At 53.7% G+C, this 17,543-nt stretch overlaps 2 protein-coding genes across 5 annotated transcripts in view; one reads left to right on the forward strand and one right to left on the reverse strand.

Moving 5' to 3' along the window:
* Positions 1-2,793: 2,793 nt before the first annotated feature.
* Positions 2,794-10,537, forward strand: Nacad (NAC alpha domain containing). The gene is given in 8 exon segments (XM_034508896.2): positions 2,794-3,043; positions 5,527-9,186; positions 9,189-9,307; positions 9,389-9,460; positions 9,723-9,869; positions 9,961-10,104; positions 10,236-10,358; positions 10,450-10,537. Coding segments are annotated over 8 exon segments (4,347 nt in total). The 5' UTR covers positions 2,794-2,976; the 3' UTR covers positions 10,465-10,537.
* Positions 10,538-11,793: 1,256 nt separating this feature from the next.
* Ccm2 (CCM2 scaffold protein) overlaps positions 11,794-17,543 on the reverse strand; it is a 50,938-nt gene continuing 45,188 nt past the window's right edge. For all 4 annotated transcript variants that reach the window (XM_076938151.1, XM_034509134.2, XM_034509135.2 and 1 more), the window contains 4 exons: positions 15,192-15,249; positions 14,528-14,666; positions 13,988-14,126; positions 11,794-12,459 (listed from right to left, as the gene is read on the reverse strand). In XM_076938151.1, the coding sequence (XP_076794266.1) occupies positions 12,179-12,459; positions 13,988-14,126; positions 14,528-14,666; positions 15,192-15,249 (617 nt within the window). In that variant the 3' untranslated portion in view covers positions 11,794-12,178. The remainder of the gene's footprint in view (positions 12,460-13,987; positions 14,127-14,527; positions 14,667-15,191; positions 15,250-17,543) is intronic.

Raw genomic sequence — 17,543 nt, forward strand, 5'->3', positions numbered from 1 at the left:
TTTGGCTATCTTGGAACTTGCTCTGTAGACCAGACTGGACTCAAGAGATCTGCCTGCCTCTACCTCCCAAGTGTTGAAATTAAAGGTGTGTGCCACCAATGCCTGGCTTGTTTTGATTTTTTTTTTTTTTTTTTTTTTTAGGCAGGGTCTTACTGGTTAGGCCCGGCTGTCCTGGAACTTACTACGGAGCCCTGTTATTAAATATGTTGGTACTGTTTTATACACTAGGAAAAAAAATTCTGAGGATGATCTAAGGACATTTTAAAATATATGTTCTATGGGACCATCAAAACAACTCAGTTGGTAAAATCATTTTCTGCCAAGCCTAACAACCTGGGTTCAATTCCTAGGACCAGCATGGTGGAAGGAGACAGCCAACTCCTAAAAGCTGTTTTCTGACTTCCACAAATGCAGTGACATTGAATCTAGCATGGTGGCACACGCCTTTAATTCCAGCACTCCAGGACAGCCAGGGATACACAGGGAAACCCTGTCTCAAAAAAAATCAAAAGCATAATTTAAAAAAGAAATCAAAACACTTGAAAAGGACTTCTGTATAATCCAAAATAAGTAAAGTATTTCTATTCCAAGGGGGAAGAGCCAGGGCGCAGTTATAAAACAGAACCAACCCCCAGTAGTGCAGTCCAATGTCTAGGAGGCACTGCCATGTGGGCTCCAGACAGGCCTGAGGAGTCTTACATCACAAGCTCTTTGTACGTGATGGTTGTCTCCCAGACTCCACCCACTGCTGTTACTAGTGGTCCCCCAGAGCTGGTGTCTCCAGCACACTGCGTTCTCAGCTGCTCTCCATAACCCTTCATGTCTTCAGTACTGGTAGACTAACTTCGAAACCATCTGGGACACTTTTTTTTTTTTTTTTTTTTCCAAGATAGGGTTTCTCTGTATAGCCTTGGCTGTCCTGGAACTCACTTGGTAGATCAGGCTGTCCTCGAACTCAGAAATCCGCCTGCCTCTGCCTCCCAAGTGCTGGGATTAAAGGCGTGCGCCACCCCCCACCCCCCACCCCCGGCCATCTGGGACACTTTTACACAATACTAAGCTCAGCTGCCAGCTTGGGGTTAAGCTTTGGTCCTGCTGGACCACAAGTAATGTGTGCTGACCCCGAGAAAATGCTTCTCACAAGATTTTGCCTCAATGATGCTGGTCTCTATTAATGACAACCTAAGTTTTTTCCAGCCCCAGCTAACTGTTGTCAATTGTGTGAGTAAATTAAAGCAAAGGTTTCAGTGGTGCTGATCTCTTATTAAAATCACAGCCAACTCTTAAGTCCCAGCTAACCAGAAACCACAGATTCTTAATTCAAAATATTACACAAATGCTCAATAGAGTTTTTGCTTTAACAAGCCAGGTCTCCATCATCTGTACCTCTCTCATATTCCTGTCTTCAAACCCCTACAACATTAAGCTCTCAGCAGCCAATGGTCTTTTCTAGCCCAAAGCTCCAGATAGTTCCACAATCTTCCCGAAAAACAACATGGTCAGACCACTATAGACACAAACCCATTTTCTGGTACCAATTGCTGGATTAGTTTGCTTTTTGTTGCTGTGATAAACACCAGGAACAAAAGCAACTACGGGGCTGGGTGGTGGTGGCACACACCTTTGGTCCCAGCACTCCAGAGGCACAGGCAGATGATCTCTGTGAGTTCGAGGCCAGTCTGTCTACAGTGTGAGTTCCAAGACAGCCAGGACTACACAGAAAAAAAAAAAAAAAAAACTGTCTCCAAAAGGGGGGTGGGTGTGGGGGAGGGTTTTCACAGGAGGAAACAACTTAGATCCTTGGATATGAAGTAAGGGTCCTTCAGTGGACTATAAAGTCAAATGTCAGGAGGACGCGGTGGGTTGTCAGCAACAGAGAGGAGTGTGCCAGTTTTGCAGGAGATACTGGTCTTAGTTTGGATGTGGTGGGTAAGGGTGCCAGTGGTACATTGGTGTGCACCTCAAGTCAGGTACAGAGGAGAATGGAACAGCACCTGGCTTCCCATACACGCAGAAGATCCTATACATTGAAGACTCCCTCCTTGCGTGCCTCAATAGCTACTAATTTCCCCGACTCCAGCTCACCGATGACAATGTGTCATTCATTCATCTGGTGCCTGGCACTGGGAGGGCAGGGGGGCCCGCTGAGCATTGCAACAGCTGGGATGGATGCATAGTACATTTCAGGAAGGGAAATGGCAAGCAACATCTCTGGAGGTATGGCACAGGGCTGGCAGGAATAGAATGCTTGAGGTACATTTCTTCCCTGTCCTAAAGAAATGAAGGGTGAAGGAAACAAAGCAGACTGCAGACTAGAAGTCAAAGCTCAAGCCAAGAGCTTGTCTGGAGCCACTTTCCCTGGCGCACTCAGTTCCATCTCCCGTTGCCACAGAGACAGGAGGTAGTTGCTATGGAGACTGACTGCAAGGACCAGCCAATCCCGAGCTGCTGTTTCACCTCATCTTGGGGCTTAGGGGCTTAGGCTCCTTCCTTGGGCTCCCTGTGTCCTCTGTCCAGTGAGCAATAGGCTGGGCCATCACTTATTAAAGTGGCCCTGCCCCCTTCGCAGAATTATAGCTATCTTCCCAGATTAAGCCGCACCCCTGGTTCTGGAGACACCTTTTGCCTCTTTCCAGTTAAGAGGCGATGTCACCTTGGGAGGAGTCTGGCCTCCAAGCGGCCCCTTGGATGCTGCGGGAAAGGCGGGGCAGGTCGCAGCCTTCTGGCTCTAGACTCGGCAGTGGGAGAGAGGCGTTGGGGTGAACGTAGGGAACGAGCACCCTCCCTCTGGCGCTCCGCAATGCTCGGCGCGCTGGCGCACGCTCACTCGGCTTGATAGGCGGGCGGGGCAGCGCTGACGTCATTTACGCGCCCCCCCCCCCCAGCAGAGGGGCGGTGGCCGTGCTGGCTACTCCGAGCACATTGACGGACAGAGGGACAGAGAGACAGAGGTATCGGCAGGCACACGTCCAGGCCATGCCCGGGGAGGCTGCGGGCGCTGAGCTGCCGCTGCCTGAGGCAGGAGGGCCTGGATCCCGCACAGGTGAGACTGCGCCGGCTCCCCTTTCTGGCTCAATACCTTTCTCTGGCTTTCTCTCTCCTCCATCCTTCTGCCTCCTCACAATCCCCTCCCCTGTCTTTTCAGACCGGTTCTTCCCTCCACCTGCATCTTCCTCCTCCATCCCCCAGCCCCAGGATTTCATGAAAGCCTGGAGGCCGCAGACTGCATCCTCCTTCATAGCCTTGAAGCTATGAAGGGCAGCGTCTTGGCCTTTCACTCTGGGCTGTGGGGGCCGTACTCTTTGGAGCAAGTCCCATTTACTTGGGTCTCTGTGCCACGTCGCGTTCCATTGTCCACAGAGAGTTGGGCCCCAGGACTGACGGTGGGGTGTCAGGTTTGGAAGGAGGAGACCCAGAGGGTCCTTAGAGGTACCTTTGGTGCCCAGAGCAGCAAGCGGCTAGACTTAGGGAGTTGTAGGACCGATAGAACATGGGAACCCAGCCAGAGGACACCGGGCAGAGCTAAGTCTGAGAGGTGGGGCCCTGAACAGGTATCCTAGCCAGCAGTGGTCTTACTATGCAGACCTTGGAGAAGAAGGGGCATTAAATGTTGGTAGAGGTCAGTCCACTTTCAGGCCTTAGGATACTCTAACTTTGAATGGTCTCTACTGGAGACAGGCTGTGTGTAACTTGGGCAAAGCCAAGGGCACCTTGCTGGGTGCAAGAAGTTATCTAGGGACAGGATGGGCAAGAATAGGGATGTGACCAGTGCCGTGCCAGGGTCCTGGTTGAGAGCTAACAGTTCCCACCCTACACTTGCTGGGGAGCAGGCAATCCAGGCTGGGACTCCTCAGACCCAGTCATAAGCTGGTTTGCTTTAGTGACCTTGAATGACACACATACACCGAGCCCCCACCCCCGGCCTTTTATTTCCCTTCCATTTTAACCTTGGCCCAATTCTGCCCTACTGCCCTGAGGCCACACTAGGAAGTGGAGATGGCAAGAGACAGACTTGGGAACACCCAGTGATGGCTACTAGCCACACCCACGTCCAGTGCCATGTCCCTCAAAGAACCTGGAGGAACCCCCTCCCTTTCTTACAGGACCCCTGATTGCCCTTAGTAGCCCAGGTTCAGGTCAATGAGTCAAGCTGGTGTCAGAGCCGGGTGCTCAGACATTGCTGAGAGCAGATATCAGGGAGGAGGCTGTCTCCCCTTCAGCTTCCCTCTCATCCTGGCTGAGAACTGCTCAGTAGCTGAGAAAGACAAAGCCGCCACGGTGCAGGCGCAGGCAATGTTGCCCTGTCACCAGTGAGCATGGTAAAGCCAGCAGCGCTGGCTGTGTGCCTGCTGGAGCGGCAGGCCCCTAGGCACTGCCCCTCCCCCTCTTACGCAAGCCGGTGAACTGAGCTCTGGGGACACTAGGAAGGCTTTAAGTGGATACTTCAAAGAGATGTGTGTTTGGCCTTGGTCCAGGTGAGGGAAGGGCTGTTACAGAGTTTTTTTAAAACGAGCACTCAGCGAAACACTTACATGGTTGAGCTAAAAGCCAACTCGAATGAATGTGCAGAGTGACCTGACTAGGGACACGCAGCTCATCAAGAAGCAAGACAGCATTAGCCAGAAAGATAGGAGGGAGTGTGGGGGTGCTGCCATCTGGAGAGGCTTCTCTGCTGCCTTCCTAAGTCCCTAAGTACTTTCTGACCCACAGTGCTCCGCCTCAGAGCATGTGAAGGGATGCAGCATGTCCGCAGAAGGCGTGTCAGCCCAGGAGCTTCTGTGAGCACCTGTACCTGACCAGAGAGTGCCTGAGGCCTAGAGAATGACCCCAGGGTAGGCCAGGAGCTCCCAGCATGGTGGACGATCTGTCACCATGAGCAGCTGTCTCCATGTCCTGTTCCCATAGGCATCATTTCCCACCGTGGCCCTTTTGAGCAGGATACTGCAACTCTGTGGCACATGTCTGTCTCCATTCTCCAGAAAGTTAGCTCTGTGCAGGGCTATGCCGAAAGCTCTGAGGAACCTGAAGTATAGGCAGCAAGGGTAGGAGAGAGACCTGCTTACAGTAGACCTGGAATGTTCCAGAGCTGTAGTGTGTAGGACCCCTGCCCTTGTCACAGGAAGGAGCTGGCACTGTCCAGTGGGTTCTCATGGCCCTCTGTTCCTGCCAAGCCCAGCTGAACCAAGCTGAAACAGCAAGCTAGATTCTGAACAGAGACAATTGCTAGTTGTCTTTGCTGAAGTGCCCCCCAAAAAAGCCTCAGTTTCTAATACACAACAGCACTCCTCATGGCTCCCCCTTTTATCAAGCCTCTGTCAGCAGCTGCCTGATCTGCTGAAACACCTGGGAATTCTTCCTCAAATACACTTAGCCTATGGGCCATTGTCTTTTCCACTAACTTCCCTGACCAGCCCTCCTCTGGAATTGTATCCATGGAAACCTGCCCATCTGCACATTCAGATGTTCACCTGGCTTGGCCCTGAAATGTGTCCAGAGGGCATCTCATGTCCTTTTCTGTCTCCACAGATCTCTCATGTGATGCAGCTATTGCAACCATCCTGAAAGGGGACCAACTAGAGCCCCATGGCCTGACCCCAGGGCCTAGTCCTCTGGCCCTCACATTCCTGTCCAGCAAGCCAGGTGCCCGGCCTCAGCCTGAGGGGGCCAGCTGGGATGCAGGGCCCACTGGGGCTGCCTCAACCTGGGTGGACCCGGCAGAGGGCAGCCCAAGCGTAGTGGTCCTCCCTGAGGGCCTGCCTCTCCGGCCTGTGCCTGCCGAAGTCCCTCTCCCCAGCACCCTGGAGCCCCGCATCGTGATGGGTGAGGAGACATGCCAGGTCATCCCTTCACCCAGGGCAGCCTGGCCAGTGCTCAGGGACCGGGAGGGTGGGCACACTGCCCTGCACCCACCTCCGGAGCTGTGTTCTCAGGGTGATCCTCCTGTGCCTTCCCCTCCCCCTGATCTCGATTCTTACTTCACACCCCCCTCCACTCCCACCAAGACCACCTATGCCCTGCTTCCTGACCATGGGCCCCACAGGGAGGCCTGGAATCTGGATGCCGAGCTGCTAGATGAGTTACTGGACTCAACGCCAGCCTCACCCTCCGGCTCTTACATTACAGCAGATGGGGACAGCTGGGCTTCATCACCTTCCTGTTCCCTCAGCCTGCTGGCCCCAGCTGAAGGGCTGGACTTTCCCTCCGACTGGCGCCTCTCCCCATCAGGGTCAGTGGTAGATGAACTAGAACCACACCCCACAACACCTCCAGAGCCCCCATCCTCTGAGTCTAGCCTCTCAGCAGACAGCAGCTCTTCCTGGAGCCAAGAGGGCCATTTCTTTGACCCAAACTTCCTGGCCAACGACCCGATGATCCCTGCCGCCCTACTACCCTTCCGGGGTAGCCTCATCTTCCAGGTGGAGGCTGTGGAGGTGACACCACTGCCCCAAGAGGAGGAGGAAGATGAAGAGGAGGTAGCTGCTGCTGCTGCTGCTGCTACTGCAACCCCGGATGGAGACCTGGCTGGAGAGGGTGAGGACGACAGCACATCGGCCTCCTTCCTGCAGTCACTGTCCGACCTGTCCATCATCGAGGGCATGGATGAGGCCTTCGCCTTCCGGGATGATACCTCAGCAGCCTCCTCTGACTCAGACTCAGCTTCTTATGCAGGGGCAGATGATGACAGGCTGTACAGTGGGGAGCCCCATGCCCAGCCCAGTGCTCAGAACTCAGAGCAGAAGTACAGAAGCAGGGCCACATTTTCGGGGACAGAATTCACACCTCAGACATTAGAGCAAGAGATCTGTCTTACCAATAGCCAGGAGTCAGCTGCAGAAATAGCAGAAGACATCCTAGCTTTAGGCAGAGAGGCTGAAGCTACTAGGAAGCCTCCTGCTCAGCAAGCAGCCCCAGGTCCTCAGGTGGAGGAAGCTATCCCCTTGGAGGAAGTGACCCCTTGCTTGGGGAACAAAGTTGACTCGGTTGCTGAGCAAGCATCCGAGGCTCTTCCTGAGCCCTGCCAGAAGGAGATAAACACGATCTTAGGCTGTCAGCCCCTCACTGCAGAGGTAATTCCAGATCTGCAGGAAGGAGCAAGCCCCGGCTTGTGTCCAGTCCTTCCTGAGAACTTGAAGGAAGGAGGCCAGGGCCTTCCCTCCACACTGGAGTATGTGGCTGTGGCTTCAGAGGGGCCATGGAAGGCTGAGGGAGGTGTCACAATTCCGCAGAACCCCCTTGTGACATTACCTCCACTCTTGCAAAGTACAGATCTCACCTCAGGCCCAGAGTCTCTGGCTGTAGTCGCTCTAGAGGCCCAGCAGGATGAGGGGTGTGTCACAGTACTTCAGGATATCCCTGTGGCATCACCTCTACCCCTACAAGGTACAGATCCAACCTCAGGTCCAGAGGCTACGGCCGAGGCTACATTTGAGTTCCAGCAGGTTAAGGAAGGTATCCCAGAACTCCAGGATTCCCCTGTGGCATCATCCCCAGCCCTACAAGGCTCAGATCCCACCCCAGAGCCAGAACCTGGGGTTGTGGTCATACTGAGGTCCCAGCAGGATGAAGGGATTGTCACAGTACCCCAGGAGTCTCCTACAGCATCATCTCTTCCCCTGCAAAGCTCAGATCCCACTTCAGACCAAGAACCTGAGATTGCTGCCACACTGGGACCACAGCAGGCTGAGGAAGGCGCCACCATACCCCAGGTTGCCCCAATAGCATCACCTTCACCACTACAAGGCTTAGATTTAACCTCAGACCTAGAATCTGTGGTTGCAGGCACACTGGAGTCCCAGCAGGATGAAGGGATTGCCACAGCAACCCAGGACACCCCTGTAGTGGTACCTCCACCCCTTCGAGGTACAGATTCCACCTCGGACCCAGAGCTGATAGCTCAAGACATCTCTCAGGCCCTGCAGAGAGAAGCAGGCTACACCCCAGGGACCAAGCCTTCCGTCTCTGAAGCCCACCAGGAATTAGGTGTGGCCTTAGGACCAAGGCCAGTGCCTAAGGAGCAGGATGCAGAACCTCCTCCACACTCAGCACTCCCAGCTTCAAACCAAGCCCAACAGAATGGCTCAGAGCCAGTTGTAAAGAGTGACAACGTTGGGGCTCCAGAAAAGTCAGGTCCCACTTTGAGCACAAAGACCTCTGAGCCCACATCTTGCATGGGGGAGAAAGTAGCTGAGAGCATATCTGCCCATGATAGGGTCAAGGCCCACTCACCTCAAAGAGAGGCCTTGAGAGCCAAGAACAAGCGTGGTAGAGGCCCCAAACCACCAGGGCAGGGAAATGGGCCCAAGTCAGCAGCATGCCAAGACACCATGGAGACCCTCAAGGCACTTTCTGCCGCGCAGCCCGAGGTCAGCCAGCCACAGCTGATGAACTCAGCTGGAGAGGGGAAGAAGCTGAGCAGCAAGGACACCTCAGGCCCCAGGCTTCCTGTGGCTATATCTGTACAAGCCAGGCTAGGTTCCTGCCCAGGGTCTCCAGCAAGAGCCACATGCACACTGAGCAGGGTCTACTCTGAAGAGACTGCCAGGTGTGCACCACCCTTCCAGCACCTGGAGCCTATGCTGGGCCTGGGCAGTGGAGAACAGCCCAAGGTGACCCCTGGCACCCTTAATCTTTCCCCAGAGACCCCTGCTGGTGACCTGCTCACCACACCTCAGAATAGGTTTCTGGACCCTGACCCTTCTGCTCCCAGTGCCCTGGACAGGGCATCCCAATCATCCCCAGGGCCCCAAGACCCCTGCCTGTGCCCCACTCCCCAGAAAGCCTCTGTGGAAGAGGGGGAGCCCCCAGCCTCTCCTGGTCCGATGCCTCAGGCAGGAGCCCAGGGAGCTGCTGCCATTATCACCTCAGGATCCACAAAGCCTCTGGGAGCCCGGCAGCGTACCAGCCTCTCACCTCACTCCACCCTCAACCCCAAGGTGACCCCCACAGATGCCAAAGACCTGGCTTGCATCATCTCAAGCCCCTGCCAAGTGCCTCCTCCCTCTGGGACCCAGAACCCATTGGGTCCTCGAGGGTTCCCAGCTTATGACCAGCAAGAGGATGAGGATAGCCTGGAGGAAGGTAAGGGAAAGGTGGGGGGACAGTGTCTGGGCCAGCTGGATTCTTCCCAGGGAAACACTAGAGGATGGGACTGGTGGACTCTCTGCAACAGTAAGAGGCCCTCACACCTCATCCCTCCCCAGACTCGCAGAGGGCCCCAGGCTCTGGACAGCATTCGGATAGCCACGGGGAGTCATCCGGTGAGCTGGATGAGGATATCTCACCTCAGAAATCGCAGTGCCCGGCACAGGTGCTGGCCCCAGAAGGGGGTGGGTCTCTGGGTGAGCACTGGCCCAACTCCTGCAGATGCTTACCCTTTACCTTCCTATAGGGCCCAGCAGGCAGCAATGAGGAGACCATTGCCAAAGCCAAGCAAAGCCGCAGTGAGAAGAAGGCTCGAAAGGTCAGCTGAGAGCTCCCCTAGAGGACCCTGGGAGAGGACATATATAAAGGGAGGCATCCTTACTAATGCCCTTCAAACCTGGGAGCCAGTGAAATACTATCCATGAATAGGGTTGAGTCAAATCTAGTAACCCACCCCTACCCCTAAACACTGGCATGTATGTCCTGAGGAGGCCCTTACAGAGGGAAGTCTGCCTGACAAGGGGAAGGGCAGCCATCCAGTCACAGCAAAGGTGGTCTGAGTCTCCTGCTCTCTGCCTCAGGCAATGTCGAAACTGGGCTTACGGCAGATTCAGGGAGTCACCAGGATCACCATCCAGAAGTCCAAGAACATCTTGTTTGTGATTGCCAAGCCGGATGTCTTCAAGAGCCCTGCCTCAGACACCTACGTGGTCTTTGGTGAGGCCAAGGTCTGTCTTGACTAAGATGCTGTGGTTTGGGGAAGGGCTGGGGAAGGGCAGGAGTCTGTGAGCTCTACTCACACAGCTGTCTGTACTGCAGATTGAAGACCTGTCCCAGCAAGTACACAAAGCTGCAGCAGAGAAATTCAAGGTGCCCTCAGAGTCCTCAGCCCTGGTCCCTGAGCTGGCACCTGGGCCCCGTGTGAGGCCAGAGTGCGAAGAGCAAGAGGAGGAAGATGAGGAGGTGAGGCCTAGAGGCTCTGCACACTTCGATGGGTGCCTGGGTGAAGGTTAGGGTGGGATTTTACTCTGCCTGGGCAGCACCTGTTTCAAGGGGTCTCAGGCAGCTTAAACCACCTTATTTCCTTCTGCTAGGTAGAGGAGGCTGGACTAGAACCTCGTGACATTGAACTGGTGATGGCCCAGGCCAATGTGTCCAGGGCAAAGGCTGTGCGGGCCCTGAAGGACAACCACAGTGACATTGTCAATGCTATCATGGTGAGCAAATATTGGCTCTTTCTTCAACCCAGATGTCCCTAGGGAGGTCCTTTACAAAAGACCCTCTGCTAATATGCTGCTTCTTCTGCAGGAACTGACAATGTAGCTGCTGACTGGAAGCTGGGGCAATTCTGCCTCTCCTCAGCTCTGCAGCCCAATAAATCAGTGTCACATGATCACCCTCTGGAGTCCCCTCAGTTTTGTGGTATTGTCTTGTCTCATCACCCCTAGGTGTCTCATTGGGACCTCTGATGTCTGGGGTCACTGCCCTCCAGTGTCCCCTTGGCACCTAGTATCCTTGGTTGCCTTCTGTCAGCTCAGTGCTTGATGCCATCACTCTGTTGCCACCATCCCCCTTTAGTGTTATCTGCTGTTACCTGATTGCCCTCTGATGTCCCCTCAATCCTCCTCCTGTGGCCCTGTCATCCCCCCACCCCGAGTCCCTTCGCCTCTGACAGTGTGTTCATGTACTCCCTGTCCTTTCCCCCTGCAGCTTTGGCTATAGAAGTGAGGCTGCCCTGGTCCTTCACTTCCACATACACTCTGCTGGTGTGCATATGGGACACTAGGACATAGCTGAGCACAGGGTGAACATCAGCCTGTCTTCAGTATCTCCGTGTCAAGGAGAGAATTAGCTGCATAAACCAAGAGACTACTCCAGCAGTATCCTGACTCTTGGCTTGGCCTAGGCTCCCATGACAGGCCCCAGGACAGGTGACAGGAGAATTCTGTCAAATGCTGTCCTGAAGCCACACTGAGGAAAGCATCCATGAGATCCCAAGGTCACTGTGGCTTGTGCTGGATACAACTGAGGTGTCCAAAGAGCCCCAAGGGCTCTGCCACAACCATCATAGGCCTTCTGTCCAGGACACAGAGCCTCCTCCCCAAGTATAGCAGCAGAGGCATGTGACCAGTCTCCTCAGCCTAGCTTTCTAGGGCAGCCTGACCCCAGGTCACTTCCCTCCTCTCCTGGTAGCAAGGAGGGCTTCAAGGGGTCTAGAGGGTAGAGGCCAGAGTGAAGTCGACAGGCATGAGAAGAACTGACTGGCAGGGGACAGAGTGAGGGCCATGGGACCTATGTCAGCCTTCCAGGGGCCCCAACTCTCAGCTCTGTGGGCTCCACTCTTCCTTATATACTGTACTTCTGATCATCAAGGAGGCTTAGGGACAGGGCCAGAGCATGGGACTGCCCTTGGGTAATCTATACATAGAATGCATAGATCAAGGTAGCCCTGACATGTGAGATACCAAAATGCCTGCTCCTGTCCCTTGTCATTAGCCAGAGCAGAAGCACCAGTGGTCTCTTCTACCCAAGCCCTGAATGTCATGGGCAGTCATGGCCAGCAGACAGGGGCCAGAATGGACCCCTCCCGACTTGTGACAACATGGCTTTCAACCAAGTAGAATAGAAAAAAAAATGCTTGACAACCAGAGATAAATTATTCACATTGCAGTAAACTTCTTTTTAAGGTTTCTGAGAAGTAGAAGAGGAAAGTCATGTGCAAATATCAGCTGTCCAGGGCCAGGCCGGCAGGACCGGCTCTCCCTGCCAGCTGCACCTGGCCCTCCCCGAGTGGGGATATGCTACAGGCATTGCTGAGCCCCTGAGGAATAGGCACAGAGGTTTCTGCCCTGTATTGGGGCACATGTCCTGTGGCAGCTCTCCACTCCTTCACAGTAGAGGACCTGGCCACCAGAGCCACCTTTGTTTGCAGCCCCTCCCTAGCTCCAAGCTGGGAAGCGCTAGCACTCAGGTGTGGGCACTCTTCCCAGGAGGCCTGGGAAGGCTGTGTGAGACAAGTGTATGCTGTCCCGCTCCTTCACGCTGAGTCCTGGTCCATGCTGCAGCCTAGCGCTTCAATATCACTACTGATGTCCGAAATCATGCGGTCCCACTCATCCCCCTCTGAGGGTGCCGAGCGGTCATCAGGGCTGCCTGTGGTCCTGTTCCCATTGGTGGTGGATGTGGAGGTGGTGCTCAGGGCACGGCGATGCCTGCCAAAGCTGTCAGTGATGATGCCACGGCCATCTTTCACGCCAATGGTCTCCAGGAAGTTTTCAAAGTGCTGACTGTCCTTCTCAGGTATAAAGGGCCTCAGACCTGCCAACACACAATCCCAGAGTAACACCTCAGGGTGGGGGGTGGGGGAAGGCTCAGAACCCTGACACCACAGAGCTGTGCCCTGGAGCTAGGTTTAATTAAATCCGACTGACTAGGGCCCCGGCTATGAATGGCTTGCTGTCCGCCACCCTCACTCTCACTGGCTTTGAGGCATGGCATCAGCCAAGGGTCTATGACCTTCGGAGCCCCTGTCTAATAGGGCAGAAAGCAAAAGCCACAAGCCATGGCAATGAGGTCTGTCCTCAGAGCCAGGATTCATGACAAAACCAGTCCTACTCAGGAAGACCTGGATCTCAGAACCCCGGCACCTTGATGTGGGAAGGCAGGCTGGGCCCGCCCAGATGGGTAAGTTCAGAGACACATCAGATGAGTTTACAAACAGCATTCTCCTGAGGCGGAGCCTTTAAGAGAACCCCAAAATATCACTGACACTACTAATCACAGAGCACAGGAAACAGAAGGTAAGGCGCTCAAGGGCACCCTGCCTACACAGAGCGTTGGAGGCCAGCCTGACCTGCATGAGACTCCGTACTCATACAAAGCCTGCTTAGGTAGGGGTCAGGGGGTGGTAGAGAAGCCTAGATGCTAACAGAACTGCCTGCCTGATGCAGGACTCTAGGCAGCAGGTACCCACAGCTCAACTCTCTTCCAACCCACTTTTTCTGAGAGTCTTGCTGTACAGCTCAAAGCTAATCTTGAACTTGCTATCCTACCTTCATCTCCTAAGTGCTCCGATTATGGCTGGGTCCGACTGTGTCTGGCTCTATTGCCATTTCTGGCATAGAGGCAGCCGAGAACAAAATGGGAAGGATCTGGCTTCAGGCTGAATGTGCATGCTGGGCTGGATGCCAGGGGCCTGGAACGTGAGCCTTACTGGGTACCTGATCCTGCAGGGAGTGAGGAGCTCAGACTAGACTCTAGTCTCCTGTCCTTCCTGACCAAAGACAGTGCCAGGCAGGCAGCTGAAGCTCACCAGGCCCATACGAAACAAGATCAGCTGGCCTCCCTTGGGTTACCAAGAGCACAGAGAAGTACCTCAGAGCTTTCAGTGAGCTGCTGCCAGCTCACTGTTCCTTCCAGGTGTAAGGCTGATGTGGCAGGTGACACCTAGACAGTGGCTCTGAAGAATGTGCCAGGTGCTTCGGGTGTCTTGTACAGAGATGGGTCCTTCTATCTAGATGGTGTCTTTGCTTCTCCATTCCTCAAATTTCTACATGCTCCCCAAAACCCACTGATGAAGATACCTCCTTAAGGAGTCCCCCAAGTCTTTCCAGGAGCACAGTTCTGCTTTGATGGCTTTTGTTGAGACCCAGTCTCGGGACCCCTTTCACGATTCCCAGCATAGCCAATCCAGCTCAGCTCAAGGATGGAAGGGCCCTTCCAAGTACCTAAGTCAGTCCTGCATCCTCAGCCAAACTGTGATGACACATGTGATAAAGCTCCTCCCCTCTGGACTCTGCACACTCCCAGAGGGGACCAGCGGCCCTCCCTCCTGAGCCCCACTCACCAAGCAGCAGGAACTTGCGGCTGTCCCCATAGAGCTGCCGCAGGCTGATGCAAAACTCATGGATAGAGGCCCCATTGCGGTATTCATGGAGCAGGGCTGCAAACTGCTGTATCTCCTGTGATGACAGCTTGGTGCGTAACTGTGAGGGAACAGACGTGCAGAGTAAGGAGGGCTTAGTGTGGACCTGCTGTAGAGTCAGAATGCCAACCATGTGTCTTGTCATCAGGCCCAGCAGAGGAGCTACACAGAGAAACAGGGCAAACACAGATCTGCTGTCTTGAAACAAAGGGGTCCTCAGTAGGGCGGAAGGGAACCAAGCTAGCTCTGCTTGGAGCAGCAAGGGTGCATACATGACCTGGAGGTACACAGTTCCAGAAGGCCGACTTCAAAGACAAAGGCATCAGGCCTAGGCACCAACGGAGCTGCTGTTTCTAATCAGCACCAGCACGGTCCAGGCCCAGCAGCCCAGCACCAACCCAGGCCCACGGACCCCCAGAGACCAAAGAGTAAAACCAGGCCAGTGACGGGGCCTCTGCCTACCGTGAGCATGTAGTCCTGCAGCAGTTCCGTGGCACTGGTACTTAGCTCACTCTCGCTGACAGTCTTGCTATGGGGTGATGTCTGCATGCAGAAGGGCAAGGGCGGCAGGCCTCCCACATCCCCAGAGTCTGGGAAGCAGCTGCAAAGGCACAAGGTACAATGTGAGTGGGCCCTTCACAACCCAACCTCATGTGCCTGGTGCGGGCTGGGGCCTGTTGTCCTGTTCACAAATATAAGCAAAGAACACTGACTAAGGAATAAGCCACATATGGAGAACAAGGAGATCCCAGGAGTCAGCTAATCTTAGTGGACATGAGACCCAGTGAAGTGACTCTCAGATGGGTCATGGGCAAAAGGAGAGACAGCTAGGGCAGAAGGCTCTGGCCAGAGCTGACAGACAGCAAAAGTGGGTCAGTAAGGCTGGGAGAATACATAGGCTGAACTAACAGACTTTACAAGGGTGCAAGGAACCACCATTTTGTGCCTTTTCCAAGGTCACTTCTGGAGGCTACAGAAGGTAGGGATGAGAATGGACTGGCAGGGCTCTAAAGGTGGACATCGGGGATAGTGGACTCTGTGGTGCTGAAGAGAGCTTGTAGGGCCAGGCTAGAGACCAGACACATAAGACCCAGCATTTGATCAAGAGCTCAGTGCATGTACTCACAAGGTGCTGGCATCAGCGTCGTAACTGTCCTTCATGTCCACTTTCGTGGAAGAGTCATCTGTGCAAAAGACGTAGAAGACATGGAAGGCTTTCAGGGACTAGCGGGTGTTTCAGGCCCAGGTACCCTGTGGCCTTACACTGAGCATTCAATGCAGGTAATCACAAAGTCATATCTAAAGAAAGGAGCCCCAGCTCTGGTGGCTTTATCATGGAGCTTCCTGCTCCCAGCACTGACTGCAACAGCACAAGACAAAGACTAATGAGGACCCTGGGTCACGCTGGGGATTTGATGCTGTCACAGGCACTCTGCTGTGTTTGGGTTATGAAGCCTCCCTCCTAGAAGGCTCATGTACTACAGCCCTGACCTAGCTCATGGCACTGTTTGGGGAGTTTGGAAAACCTGAAGATGTGGGGCTTAGCTGTGTAAGTAGGTGCATAGGAACTACATCCTGTCCAGAACCCTGTCCCTCTGCTTCCTGGCCACCAGGAAGTGACGTCGTTGTTCCTACTGCTCTCCTACCATGATCTGTCTCACCATGGCCCAGGGAACAGGGCAGCCATGGACTGAAACCTCTCAAGCCGTGAGCCAGGCAGACATTTCTTCCTTCTAAAGTGCTCCTCAGTGTCTGGCATGGTGAAGAAAGGCTCAACATGCATGTCAGCGGGAGGCGTGGCCATCAAGAAAGGGCAGAGATGTACATGTAGGGAAGATTGAGGAAGACTCTAGAACAGTGGTTCTCAACCTGCATGTCACGACCCCCTTCGGGTCACAAATCGGATATCCTCCGGATATCCTCATATCAGATATTTACATTAGATTCATAACAGTAGCAAAATGACAGTTAATGAAGTAGCAATGAAAATAGCCTCATGGCTGGCAGTCAGCACAGCATGAGGAACTGTATTAACGGGTGGCAGTGTCAGGAAGGTGGAGAAGCACTGGGGTAGAAGCTGGAAAAGTCAGGGAACTGGGGCCTCCGGAGCTTCGAGAAAGGCTTTAGCCGACGAGGCTTGTGCTGTTTAAGCACTGAGATTTGTCAGGCAGGCATGCTGTAGTTAGACAGATCTTCACTGAGATCTGTCAGGCAGGCAGGCTGTAGTTAGATGGATCTTCACTGAGATCTGTCAGGCAGGCAGGCTGTAGTTAGATGGATCTTCACTGAGATCTGTCAGGCAGGCATGCTGCAGTTAGACGGATCTTCACTGAGATCTGTCAGGCAGGTAGGCTGTAGTTAGACGGATCTTCAGTGAGCTTGCTCACACATGAGTTGTGATGAATTTTAGTTGTCCACTTGACTAGATTTGAGATCAACTAAGAGACACGCCTCTGGGTCAGTCTGTGAGAGTATTTCCTAGAAGGATCAACTGAAGGGAGGAAGATCCTCCGCCACAGTGGGCGGTTCTTCCAGTGGCTGTGGCCCAAATATAAAGCTGTCTGAGGTAAACGCAGCTTCCCACCTGCTGTCTTTCCTCCTCCTCATCAGTGAGCCTACCCTGTTGCTCTCATCCTTTGCTGACAAGAGGCCAGCTTCTCTCGCTGTCCAGGAGCTCCCCAGGCCTTCAGCACCATTTGGGACTGAAGAACCCAGCCCCACAGACTGAGCAGACACTGAGTTCAGCCTTTCCAGTGTGCAGACAGCTACTGCTGTGCTGGTGGGCCAATCTGATGAATCCCCTAGTAGTATATATTCATTCTATGGGGTTTGTTCCCTGAAGAACACTAATAGATTGTAGTATCAGGGTAGGGCCTTTGCAGAGAAAAAAACCCAAGAGTGTGCTTCGTAGGCCTTTGAGACTGGCCTGGAGGAGGAGTGTGGAAGAGTCTAGAACTCAGGGCTTAATGGGACACTCTGGTAGTAGTTTGGAAAACCAGAATGGTGACAGAGATGCACATGGTGAAAACTGTACTCTCATGTTTCAGATATGGAATAGACACTATCGAATCGGGAACTAGGTTAAAGGCCATTTGGGTTACAACCTGGTAAAGAAGCTGGTAGTCTTCTGCTCGTCCCGAACTAATGTATCTATTTAACAGGAAATTTCAAGGTGGGACAGCACTAGGCTTTAGTGAGATCACTGTTCACCACTCCATCCGGGAGGACAGGAAGACCTCAAATACAGCTGAAGGGGCTTCCTGCTCCTTGAAAACAATTACCCAACAAAGTGTATGCTGTTGACACTGTGGTCCATGAGGTCCAAGAGCTGGGGTACAACTTGACAGTACTGTCCACATGGTATTCGTGATATAGGCATGAAAAGTGCAAGACTGAAGGTGCCATGGAGTCTTATTCCACAGTTCCAGAGAGCTGCTAAAGCAAAGCAACATTCAGCAGGGTCAGAATCCGTCACGGA

Source organism: Arvicanthis niloticus, chromosome 7, assembly GCF_011762505.2.
Source record: "Arvicanthis niloticus isolate mArvNil1 chromosome 7, mArvNil1.pat.X, whole genome shotgun sequence".
In the NCBI taxonomy this organism is placed as follows: domain Eukaryota; kingdom Metazoa; phylum Chordata; class Mammalia; order Rodentia; family Muridae; genus Arvicanthis; species Arvicanthis niloticus.